This window comes from Dromiciops gliroides, chromosome 5 (genome assembly GCF_019393635.1).
Source record: "Dromiciops gliroides isolate mDroGli1 chromosome 5, mDroGli1.pri, whole genome shotgun sequence".
Taxonomy (NCBI): domain Eukaryota; kingdom Metazoa; phylum Chordata; class Mammalia; order Microbiotheria; family Microbiotheriidae; genus Dromiciops; species Dromiciops gliroides.
The window spans coordinates 201,589,381-201,602,802 of NC_057865.1; the positions used below are offsets into that span (position 1 = coordinate 201,589,381).

A 13,422-nucleotide genomic window follows, 5' to 3' on the forward strand; every position below is an offset into this window, starting at 1 on the left:
GAGTAAACTATATCCATTGAATTCCTCTCATTTACTGGTAGTAATTCTGTCAAAAATGAAATTGAAGTTATGGTATGTTCTATTCTTTATCCATTGCAGTTTTCCTTTCTAGATATTCACCGTTATCTCTGTAATTAACTACTCTATAAAATTTCCCAGGAAACAAGCTTCTGTTTTTTTTCCAAAACAATTTATTTAACATCCTTTAAAATTTTGAGTTCCAAAGTCTCTTTCTCCCATCCCTCTGAGAAGATGAACAGTATTTCATTTATACATGTGAAATCATGCAAAATATTTTCATATTGGCTATTTTTTTGTGTGAGGCAATTGAGGTTAAGTGACTTGCCTAGGGTCACACAGCTAGTAAGCATTAAGTGTCTGAGGCCGGATTTGAGCTCAGGACCTCCTGAATCCAGGGTCGGTGCTCTACCCATTGCGCCACCTAGCTGCCCCTCCAGCCTTTTTTTTTTTTTTAGTGAGGCAATTGGGGTTAAGTGACTTGCCCAGGGTCACACAGCTAGTAAGTGTATGTTAAGTGTCTGAGGCCGGATTTGAACACAGGTACTCCTGACTCCAGGGCCGGTGCTCTATCCACTGCGCCACCTAGCTGCCCCTCCAGCCATTTTTTTAAAGCAAGATAAATAGAGTGAAAATTATACTTCAGTTTGTACTCAGATATCCTCAGTTCTTGAATTGTCTTGGATCATTGTATTGATCAGAGTAGCCAAGTCTTTCACGGTTTATCATCATGACAACATTGCTATTACTGTACACAATGGTTTCCTGGTTCTTCTCACTTTATCTTGCATCTGATTGATGTTTATTAGGTTTTTCCCTGTTTTTCTAAAAGCACCCTCGTCATTTCCCATAGCACAATAGTATTCATCACGGTCACATCCCAAAACTTGTTTAGCCATTCTCCAATTGATAAGACTCCCCTTGATTTCTGATTCTTTGACACCACAGAAAGAGCTGCTTTAAGTATTTGTGTATGCATAAGTCATTTCCCTTTTTCTTTGATCTCTTTGGGATACAGCTTAGTAGTGATATTGCTGGATAAAAGGGTATAATGCAGTTTTATAGCCCTTTGGGCCTAGTTTTAAATTGTTCTCCAGAATGGTTGGACTAATTTACTATTCCACTAATAGTTAATTAATGTACTTATTTTTCCTTCATCCCTACCAGCATTTGTAATTTCTCATAGTTGTGAGGTGTCCCTTCCCCTTTCTCCCAGTGCATCCCTCTTCTTAATTTTTGTTGTTGTTGATGGTTTCAGAATAATCTCCTAACATCCATGCCCTCTTTTAATTTCCCTAATAATGATAAAATTCATAGGAGTTACATATATCATCTTCACATATAGGAATGTAAACAGTGTAACTTTATTGAGACCATTATGATTACCGTTTTACTGTTTTATGCTTCTCTTGAGTCTTACGTTTGAATAATCAGATTCTCTTTAAAGCTCTCGTCTTTTTATCAGGGATGCTTGAATGTTCTCTGTTTCATGAAATATCTTTTACCCCCCCTCCCAGTCCCCGAAGGATTATATTTAGTTTTTTTGGGTTGTTCTTGGTTGTAATCCTACCTCCTTTTCCTTCTGGAATATATTCCAAGCCTTCCACTCCTTTAACATGGAAGCCATTAAATCTTGTGTGATCCTGACTGTGGCTCTACAATATTTCTTTCTGGCTGCTTGAAGTATTTTCTCTCTGACCTGGGAGCTTGGGAATTTTGTTGTAATTCTCTTTGATCTGAGAGTTTTCATTTTGGGATTTCTTTCAGGAGGTGATTGTTGGATTCTCTATATTTCTATTTTACCTGGATCTGAGATATTAGGGCAATTTTCCTTGATAATATCTTGAAATATGATGTCTAGGCCCTTTTTTTGATCATGTCTTTTAGGTAGTCTACTAATTCTTTTTTTTTCCACTTGTTTTCTTTTTAAAACAATTATTAAAACATCCCCGGGGCAGCTAGGTGGCACAATGGGTAGAGCACCGACCCTAGATTCAGGAGGACCAGAGTTCAAATCCGGCCTCAGACACTTAACACACACTTACTAGCTGTGTGACCCTGGGCAAGTCACTTAACCCCAATTGCCTCACTTAACATCCCCCTCCCTTTTTTGGTGAGGCAATTGGGGTTAAGTGACTTGCCCAGGGTCACACAGCTAGTAAGTGTGTGTTAAGTGCGCCACCTAGCTGCCCCTTTTTTCCCTTTTTAAATGTTGAGTTACAGATGATCTCCCTCCCACCCTAACCCAAATCAATGAGAAGGCAAACAATATATCAATTATGCATGTAAAATCATACAAGACATATTTCCATATTAGCTATATCACCAAAAAAGGGGAAAAAAAAGAACAAGAAAATTATACTTCAGTTTGTATTCAGTTCATTAGTTCTTTCTCTGGAGGTGGATAGCATTTTTTCATCATGAGTACTTTGTAATTGTTTTGGATCACTTAGTCTACTAATTCTTAAATGATCTCTCCTCAATCTATTTCCAGGTCAGGTGAGATATTTCACATTTTCTTCTATTTTTTCATTCTTTCTTTCTTTCTTGCAGGGCAGTGAGGGTCACACAGCTAGTAAGGGTGAAGTGTCTGAGGCTGGATTTGAACTCAGGTGCTCCTGAATCTAGGGCCAGTGCTCTACCCACTGTGCCACCTAGCTACCCCCTATTTTATTGTTTCTTGATGCCTCATAAAGTCATAAACTTCCACTTGACAAATTCTAATTATTAAGGAATTATTTTCTTCAGTGAGCTTTTGTATTTCCTTTTCCATTTGGTTTATTTTGCTTTTTAAGGAGTTCTTTTCTTCAGTGAATTTTTGTGCTTTTTACTGTTATGCTAGTTCTGTTATGTCAGGTGTTATTTTCCATTTTTTGTGCGTGTGCCTCTTTTACTAAACTGTTAATGTTCCTTTCATCATTTTCTTGGATCACCACTCATTTTTCTTAATTTTTCCTCTAACACACTTATCTCTTTAACCTAGAGGAATTCTTCTTATGTTTGGGTCCAATTAGCAATTTTCTTTTGAGGCTTTGTTTGTACCTGTTTTCACATTGTTGTCTTTTTCTGAGTCCCCTGCCACCATAGTATCTTGCCTGCCCCTGGACCCCCCAACCCCCCCAGCAATGGGGGTTAAGTGACTTGCCCAGGGTCACACAGTTAGTAAGTATCAAGTGTCTGAGGTCAGATTTGAACTCAGGTCCTCCTGAATCCAGGGCTGGTGCTTTATCCACTGTGCCACCTAGCTGCCCCCCATAGTATTTTATGGTCAAATTCCTTTTTTGTTGTTTGCTCATTTCAGCCTATTTATCTATTTATTTCTTTTTGGCGGGGCAATGAGGGTTAAGTGACTTGCCCAAGGTCACACAGCTAGTAAGTGTCAAGTGTCTGAGGTCAAATTTGAACTCAGGTCCTCCTGAATCCAAGGCCGGTGCTTTATCCACTGCGCCACCTAGCTGCCCATTTTAGCCTACTTCTTGACTTTGAACTTTATGTTAAATTTGAACTCTGTTCACCTGGACATGGGGAGGCACTGTGCTAAGCTTCAGGGTGTTTTTCACTGCTATTCAGAGTTACTTCTGGGGGTCTTTAAGCTTTTGTGCTTCCAAGGTTGTGTGATCCTGGGAGTGGTATGGCCACTGTTCTGGTTGGTGTGTTGGTCTTTACCTAGGAAGGGCCTCTGTTCCCTTGTGATAAGCTCTCCTTTCAATCCTTTCTGTAACCCAGAACTGTATATGGACAATAAAGTTGCCAATCACTGCCAGCTGCACCCAGTGCCAGCAAAAGATACCATGTAATTTCTGTCTGATCAGTTTCCCCCCTTCCCCATTTCTGTCCTGAGAGTTCTTGAAGCTGCTGCTGTTGCTGCTGCTTTGGACAGGCTTGGTGTGTCACAAACTTCTGCTGACCTAAGTTTTCTTAGACCAGAAAAATGTCTCATCCTAACTTTTGGAATAAGACCTGCCTATCAAGAGCCATGGGTCTTACCCATAGTCTAGCCATGGGTTTCATCCCATAAAGCCTCAGTAAAACCTCACTTCTCTTGTTTGATATACAAACTTTGAGTTTATAGGCATTTGATGCCATCACTTTTACTACTGACTCCTTTTTTGGATTTTTTCTCAGAAATCTAGTACTAAAAAAAAATCTTAGGGCATATGCTGTGTCATATTGATGTAGGTGATCACAAATTTATGCAGTTTTTTCTCAGATTTCTTTAAGAATTATATATTTAAATTGTTATATTGCTATGAAAATGGAAACGCTTTATTAATTTTGTCTCTTTAAAGTAAATTGTTATGTCTATAATATCTGTATATGGAAATTGTGTGGGAAGACTAGCTTTTGGAAAGTTTGATTGATAAAGTTAAACCTAATAGCACCAAGCACAGACTAATTTGTTTTGGGCGTTATGGGCCCAGAGCACCCCAAAAGTTCTCTGGGGTACATCAAAGAACCTTCTCCTTGAGAAACTAAACCAAAGGACAGACACACCTAAAGAGATAAGTGGAACCAGATTGGAATGAGCTAGCTCTGGGACCCCTACCCTTCATTCCAGTCTCCCTCACCCCTGGGGAGATAAGATTAGGTATGGCTGCTGCCTTTGTGCCGGGAGGAGGAGAGGGATGGCTTGAGAGATCTGCAGCCACCCCTCACCCAACTCCCCCAGCCGCCACCACCACTGGGGGATGGTCCTCCCTCAATAGGGGAACTTTCCACAGCCAGACGATCACCTCATCGGACCTCAAAAAGTCCATCAAACAACTGGGTGATCATGTAACCATCCTGTGCAAAATGGGGGCCCCCGATTCTGGCATGGTGGAATATCTTTTTGACAAGCATATCCTTGGAGACAGTGACAAGGAGAGCTAAGCTACAACTGGCTTCCCCCACACCTGGGAACTGTTAAGGCTAAAATTCTAGCTAGTCTGTCTAAAATATCTAATGAGTGGTTGCCAATAAATTATAAGCTTTAGCAAGAGTTAGGTTTTTAAGCATTTATTAAGGAGAATAAGAATTTGGTAAAGAGAGAGAGAAAGGCCTAGATTCCTATCTATTAAAGGGAGAGCACATTTCTAACTCCGCTCTCCACCAGAGTCCTCAGGAAATAGCGCGAGTCAGAGTGCCCAGCTCTTCCTTCTTCCTCCCACTAGCAAACGTCACTTCCTGACGCCAAAGAAAAGACACATGTTCTTGCCCTCAAAAACCTTCCTTTCATGGTGGAACTTTTCTGCAGTAAGTCTCCAGCAGGTGGCGTCATTCCAATTGTTACAGAACTGTGGGTGCCACTCCTCCTGTCTTTCAGTACATGCATATTTTGTTTATCTGACCTTTTCATAATCTATACCAAAAAACTAACACCATTTATATCCCAATAAAGTGATTTGGTACTGAATGAAAAAAAAAAGTTACGTTGTGGGGAAATAGGGTAGGGGTAGGGGTTTGGGGTCCTTAGGAATTCATCTTTAACGAATTACAACCACTTGCACACAAAACCAATAGAATAAGATAGTTTATTTAGGGGCTGGGGAAGGGAAACCAAGAGAGAAATCCTTAGACTTTTTCTCATGGGGAGAAAGGCATGGCACAGAGCATGGTTCTGAGATACCAATCTCCTCGAGCAGGAGACAGGCAGATACTTTTATAGAGGTCCGATGGTGGTCTGATGAGGTGCTTGTCTGACTGTGGAAAGTTCCCCTATTGATGGAGGACCATCCCCCATTGGTGGTGGCTGGAGGAGTTGGGTGAAGGGTGGCTTCGGATCTCTCAAGCCATCTCTCTCTTCCTCCCGGCACAAAGGCAGCAGCCACACCCAAACTTATCTCCCCAGGGGTGAGGGAGACTGGAATGAAGGGTGGGGGTTCCAATCTGGTTCCACTTACCTCTTTAGGGGTGTGTCTGTCCTTTGGTTTAGTTTCTCAAGGAGAAGGTTCTTTGATGTACCCCAGAGAACTTCTGGGGTGCTCTGGGCCCATAACATTAGGAATAAACAGCATTTTATAGGTTTATAGTATTAGCAGAGTTTTGTGATAGTCTTACTTAAATATTCTGAATTGTTTAAAAAAGAACATTTCCATGTATATGGAAAAAACACAAAAAAAAGATTTTATATGAAACAGTGAATTTCTATTACACATTGCTTGTTTTATATTAAACAGCAAAATAGATAATTAACTCTGGGGCAGCTGGGTGGTGCAGTGGTTAGAACACCAGGCCTAGAGTTAGGAAGACTGAATTAAAATGTGGCTCTCAGCACTTAATAGCAGCTGTGTGATCCTGGGCAAGTCACTTAACATTGATTGTCTCTGTAACAGAACAAAACAACAAAAATATCATAGTAACTGATCAGCACAGTGACCAACCAGGATTCCAAAGGACTCATGATATAAAATGCTATTCATCTCCAGATAGAAAACTGTTGGACTTGAGAGTGTAGATTAAAGCATATTTTTTTCCTTTTACAAAAAAAAATACATCTATGATGAATTTTATGTATCATTTTCAAAACTCACATTTGTTTTTTCTTCTCTTATTTAAAATTATTTAAAATACTGCAGTGACTCTGTGGCATCACTATACATAATAGTATTTTTCCCCCAACTATATGTAAAGATAATTTTCAACATTCATTTTTGAGTTTCAAAATTTTCTCCCTCCTTCCCTTCCCTCTGCCCTCCCCAAGACTGCTAACAGTCTGATATAGGTTATATATGTACAGTCATGTTAAACATATTTCCACATTAGTCATGTTGTGAAAGAATCAGAACAAAAGGGAAAAACCACAAGAAAGAAAAAATAACAAAGTGAAAATAGTATGCTTTGATCTGCATTTAGACTCTGTAGTTCTTTTTCTGGAGTGGCATCACTATGTGCTCTTCTACTCCCATGCTCCTATTTTTTTTTTTTCTGAGAACCCCTTCTCCCCATAACACCTGTAACTATTAAGCATAGTCAGGTTAAAATGAATTCACGCAGTCTCAACATTTAAAGATAATATATCCCTGAACCCTGTGTTCATAAACTTTTTGTCAGGAGGTGGATAACATACTTCATTTTAGGTTATCTGGAGGCAGGGTTAACCATTGCATTAGTCATAATTCTTTCAAAGGTGTTTTTCTCTAGTGTTGTTGTCTTTGTGTAAGTTGTTTTAGTTCTGATCACTTTATAATACCCAGTATTCTGTGCACTTTTTTGCCACCTTTACTTAAGATACAGTAATATTGCATTACATTTGTATACCGCTTTTTATTTGTTCAAGAGCCAGTCTATGATCCCTTAGATTCTACTTTTTTACTTTCTCATCCCACCTCCCCATCCCTTTTTGGAATCAGGAAGTTTGTTTTACCTTGTGACTGACTCTTCCTTCTAGTATTATCCTCCCTCTTAAACCACTGTCTCTCCTTAATTACATCAAATTCAATTCAACTGGAAAACAAATAGTAATTTCTACACCATACTTTGTGTATTTGACACTTCTTTGTATGTTTCAAGTAAGAGGGACCTTTATCTGATGCCCACAATCTCCACCCTTCATTCCGTATTTGTATAATGTTACGCATTCCAATTATGAGTAGCAAGTTCTACCCCTTTCCTTCTTTCCAAACTAGCATATTCTTCCTTTTTCTTTTCTTTTCTTTTCCCCTCCTAAGCTCCCAGAACCTGACCAATCTTACCCCCAAGTCTTGTTTTAGGAAAACATTGAGGTTCTGAAAAGACATTTGTTTTTTCCTCCTTTACCATTCACAATATTGTGTTCCAAGCTCACCTCAGATTTATAATAAAATATGGAAGGTATTCTATGATCATGATTCTATTTCCTTGGTACTTGAACTCCTTTCTGGATGTTTGCAGTACTTAACAAAATGGGGATAGGATTTCTGAATTTTGTCTGACATTCCTGAGACTTCCTTTTGGAGTTATTTTCAGGAGATGATTCATAGTTTCTTCTCTCTGGTTATAATAGATATGGACTGTTTTCATTTATGATTTCTTGAAATAAGAGTGTTTGGGGTATTTTTTCTTTTTTAAACATGAGTTTCCAGGCAGTCCAGTGATTTATGAAATCCCTCTTTGACCTGTTTTCCCTGGTCAAGTGATTTTTTAATATCAGATATTTAACATTTTCTTCTATTTTTTCAATCTTTTGATATTTAATTTTTTATTCTGTTTGGTCTCTTGTACTTTTTTTTTTAAGTGAGGCAATTGGGGTTAAGTGACTTGCCTAGGGTCACACAGCTAGTGTCACATGTCTGAGCTGGATTTGAACTCAGGTCCTTCTGAGTCCAGGGCCAGTGCTTTATCCACTGTGCCACCTAGCTGCCTCCTTGATACTTGCTTTCTTTGATTTACTTATATCTCCAGTTTTAATTCCTGAATTACAGGTTTGTCCCAGGTTCCATCCCCCTACTGTTCTTTTAGATGTGATAGTCAGCCCTGTTTGGTCTTATCCTGGGTCTCTTGAGTTTTTGAGCTGACTACTTTCCATGGTTGACCTTCTAACACTCCCTTCACACCCCTTCCATCTTTGAGGTTCATAACTTGAACCTTAATCTTTAATATTTCACGACAGAGTTTTTCAGATCCTAAAGTCTCTGGGCTTGTTCTTGTCTTGGTCTGAGCTGACCATTACTACTGATTGATGCCTACTTATTGCTGCTCCTAAGTGTCTCTACAATCTGGGGCTTTGACCTTCCTGGAGCTGTCTTAGGGGAGTTCTACTTTTGTTGCCTATGGACGCAGAGTCTTGTAGGCCATGACAAATGTCTCACCTCTGTTCATTCACCTCTGTTCACAAAAGCTTTGTTGGCTGACTTTAATGTAGCCCTAGTTTGGAAGATATCACTTACTGTGACAACTTACTGGATTTAAAAAATTGTTGCTTAGTCTGCTGTGAAAGTTATGCTGGAGTAGGTATACCCACCAAATTTGGCAAGATTCTCTCACTCATTTGTATGCAAAGGTGTTGTATAAAACAAAGGAAATATGCTTCCTGTTTTGTAAGATCCCAGATTCTTTGGCTATACATGAGACATAGTGGGAAAAGCACTGGATTTTGGAATCAATGAATGTTTGAATCCTTGTGTAGCTGTAACCTTGGGCAAATCACATCTCTTGGTTTTACATTTTTAATCTGTTGGACTAAATGATCGCTAAGGTCCCTTCTAGTTCTAAATCAGTGATCCTATAAACCAAAAGTGATATCACTAACTTTTCCTTACAAAGTCCAGGAATCCTTAGGAAAAGATGAATTTTTAGAAAATTGAGTTCATATATAGCAGTTGTGAAGAGCTTTAAATACCAAAGAAAGGATTTATAGTTGAGCTATAAGGCTATAATTACTGGATTTTATTGAGTAGTGCGAATATGTTCATACTGACACTTTATAAAAATCAACTAAGCAACTGGGTAAAGGATGGATTGGAGTAGAGAGAGACTTGAGACAGGGATACCACTTTTTAAACTTTTTTTTTCCTATTACATGTAAATTTTTTTTTTTTACATTTGTTTTTTAAAATTTTGTGTTCTAAATTCTTTCCCTCATTTAGAAGGTAAGCAACACATAACATACAGTCATGCAAAATAGTCATGTTGTGAAAGAACACACAGACCAAAAAAAAAACCAAAAAAGAAAGTTTAAAAAATTATGCTTTGATCTGCAGACTTCAACAGTTCTTTCTTTGTATCTGGATAGCATTTTTCATCATGAGTCTTTCAGAATTTTCTTAGATCTTTATTTTGTTGAGATTAATGAAGTCATTCAGAATCGATCATTATACAATATTGCTGTTACCCTGTACGATCTTCCCCTGGTTCTGCTCACTTCACTTTGCATCAGTTAATACAAGTCTTTCCAGGTTTTTCTGAAAGCATCCTGCTTGTCATTTCTTACAGCACAATAGTATTCCATCATAATCATATACCACAACTTGTTCAGCCATTCCCCAGTTGATAGGCAAAGAATACCACTTTGAAAGTTAATTACTATACCACAATTTATTTAGTCATTCCTCAAAAAATGGATGTCATTTTTACCCCTCTAGTTCTTTTACTACTACCCCCTGAATAAAGCCATTAGACAAGCATATATTTTGTGGGAGAAGAATAAAAAGAAGCTTAGAAAGCTTGGGAGGGAAAGGAGACACCAGGAGTTACCCTGCCCAGGGTCATATTATTGTATAGAGTTGAAACTAGGCAGAGTTGCAGATGGGAGGTGGAATGAGTTGCAAATCCAATTTCTGCCCTCTATAAAGGAAAGCTTTGGGGGGCATTTAGTACTCCATCCTCCAGCCCTCCCTCTAATCCCAGGAGAGAAGTTCTCTCCTTCATTAGACTGTAACCTTGAGGGCAGGGAATGTCTTTGTTTTTGTATTTATATCCCCAGCATCTATTAGAGTATTTGGCATATAGTAATTCTCAATAAATGCTTTCATTCATTTATTCATTATGTTGTTAAAGGATTTTGTGATTTATAATAATAATTCTATTTCTGTAGTACTTTAAGATTTTCAAAGCACTTTGCCTATAACAGCCTTGTAATATAATTATCACAAGTATGTTTATTTCCCCCTCTCCCTTTTTATATGAAGAAACAGACTTATGGAGGTTGTCATTAGTAGTATCAAATGATTTGTTAAAATTGGAATTCTGAATTAGGTTTCCTGACTCCAGATCCATCACTTTTCTGACTATGCCACAATATGGAAGTATTTAGGAAATAACTGTAAAATTAGTTACCCTAGAATATTTAAGATTTCATTGTCATCTCTGTCTTGCTGCTGTGACTGAAGTCCCATTTTATTTTAATTTTCTCAAATTCTTCTTTTTCTTTTTTTGGTTTTCATTAGTTTTTTACTTCTAAATGTTATTTAATTTTTCTTTTTCTTAGGGCTACACGACGATTATTTTGAGAGAACATCCTCCCAGAAGAGGGAATAGAAGGAGAAACATCTTTGCCAAAAAGACCTCGGTATCCCATGAACGAAACAGCAGATCACGTATCGGGGTGCAACAGTACTCCGGAGCCAGTTACACGGCTCAGAAAAGGTTACCAATTTGATGTTTCAGAAAAAGGTCATAATGATAACCACCAAGGAGAAGACTTGGGGACCCTTTTAGTGGCATCTACTCCCTATTCCCACTTCAAAAAAGTAAGTAGGTAACACAGAAGGGTTGCAATTAAAATGGCATAAGGGATCTTGGAAGATGATCATTTTTTAAAATGATCATGGCTTTGTTTGTAGAGAGAAAGCCATCAATAATTGTTAGTTTTTCAGGGTAGGAAGATTTCAATTTAGCATCTTGTCAGTTGGCTTAGACATTATAATGTCTTCTGTAGGTTTTCATTTTTGAAGATATTTTCAGTTTCTTTTTATAAAAAGTGGAAATTGTGACCACAGGGTTGTCTATTGTGTTGAACACTGAATCCGAATTCATATAATAAGCTAGGGCAAATTAGAATGTCAGTTGTAAAGCTGGTTGATTGTAGTAATAAAAATATTTTTTTCACAGTAACCTGCTTTCCTGTCTTGCCCATGTTTTGGTTATGATGTTCATATAAGACTTTTTTTAAACAAATGCTGCCTGTTAAGGATAGTTCTAGCTATCAAACTATCTTGGGCATATCTTGGTGTCACTACAGTTTGGAAAACAGAAAGAATTGCTTCTTGAGATTTACTTTTTATCTGCCAAAGGGAAGGAGCAGCTTTAAACAAGCCACAAATAGAGCAAAATACACAGTTGTAAATGTGAGAATAGTAGGAGGAAGTTAGTTTTGTAGATAGTTTATCTGTTTAATTTTGTGTGCTCAGGAACTCTGATAACGTAAAAACAAAGTATACGTTGAAAATGTAGCACACCAAGTGACTGATCGCCTCTGGGCTGTTACCACAGATCATAGAGTAGACTTCCTCTTTCTTAGCATCTTGTTGGTTTGGATTTCAAAGGCTTTTCTTCCTTTAGGACTAATGTCAACCTTTCAGGGGACTGATGGCGTGTTAGACTGTCATAACGAGCCAGTAAAGCCTCAGCTGAGGCCCCAGTCTTATTCTGGTATCAGTTCAGTAGAATATGTTAGTTGGATGTCTGTTTAATGCACAGAGTGGACAGATAAATCATGGGTTTAGAGCAGGAAGGGACCTTACAGGGCATCTAGTCTAGCTTCCTTATTTTACAGTTATAACAAAATCTGAGCTTGTGGAGAGTTACGTGACATGTTCAGTGTCACCAAGGTAGTAATCAGCAGTTCCACCATTTGAGTCCACATCAGGTGCTCTTTTCCCTGGATCATAAATTATGGGATATCTTAACTGTCTGTAAAAAGTGTGACCAAAAAAAAGTCCTTGAAGTTACTCCTTGGAGGAGTGTTGACAAACAAGTAGGCCAGGGCAGCTAGATGGTGCAGTGGATAGAGCACTGGCTTTGGAGTCAGGAGTACCTGAGTTCAAATCCAGCCTCAGACACTTAACACTTACTAGATGTGTGACCCTGGACAAGTCACTTAACCCCAATTGCCTCACTAAAAAACCAAACCAAACCAAAACAAAAACAAAAAAAAAGACAAACAAGCAGGCCCTGTATTTCCTTCTTATCTGGTATATAAGTTAAGGTCACCCTTAGAAGGATGACTACATAAATATGGGGGCAGAGTGCTAGTAGTGAGACACTTTGGAAAGAAGATGAATGTGAGTATAACTGTTTCTTTAACAAGTGCCTTGTCCTTGACAAGGTGCCTTTAGCAGTATCATTCTGCATGGTAAAGAGTGGATGTTTAACTCCCCTTTAATTTCAAACAATTGATATATTTTGCTTGCTTTCTTGAAACCTTGAAAATTGTTCAGGTAGACTGAGATCTGTAATGAGATGAAGATTAAGGAAATAAGCCATTCTTTTACTCTTAATGAAGTTGTGTTAACTGTCAGAAAAATTTTTTGCCATTTGGAAGCATTTTTATAAGTATTTTCATTTCAGTGCAACTGTAACCTAAATATAGATGACTAGAGATGCAGAACTGGGAGAGAACTTGGAGGTCATTGAATTCCTTTCCCTTATTTTGTAGATGAGCAAATGGAGGAAGGCTCAGAGAAGTGACATGATTTGCCTAGTATTATATAGAGAGTAAGGAGTGGACCTGGAATTTCAACCTATTTCTGTTGATGCTAAAAACCAGTGTCCTTTTCTTTCTACCTTTTTAGCAAAGTTTCTATGTTGAAATCTATGTTAGTACTAAATTCAAAATGACATCATTATTAATATTTGTCTATTTGTTGTCTTTCAAGAAACTTAGTGCTTCATGTAAGTTATTAAGTGCCTACAAAATATGCCTATGTATTGGATATTCTTCATTTCACCAGTGGAGAAACAGAAGCAAAGTAACTTGCTTTACAGCACGTTAGAACAGCTCAGGTC

General features: G+C 38.1%; 1 protein-coding gene across 3 annotated transcripts in view; it reads left to right on the plus strand.

Annotated features, from left to right (window-relative positions):
* Nucleotides 1-13,422, plus strand: part of ADIPOR2 (adiponectin receptor 2) — a 61,162-nt gene that overhangs the window by 15,773 nt on the left and 31,967 nt on the right. For 2 of the 3 annotated variants that reach the window (XM_043967522.1, XM_043967521.1), the window contains exon 2: nt 10,904-11,165. In XM_043967522.1, coding sequence (XP_043823457.1) covers nt 10,992-11,165 — 174 coding nt within the window. In that variant the 5' untranslated portion in view covers nt 10,904-10,991. Of the gene's footprint in view, nt 1-10,903; nt 11,170-13,422 lie in introns of those variants that run through there. The other variant, XM_043967523.1, reaches the window with a different exon arrangement.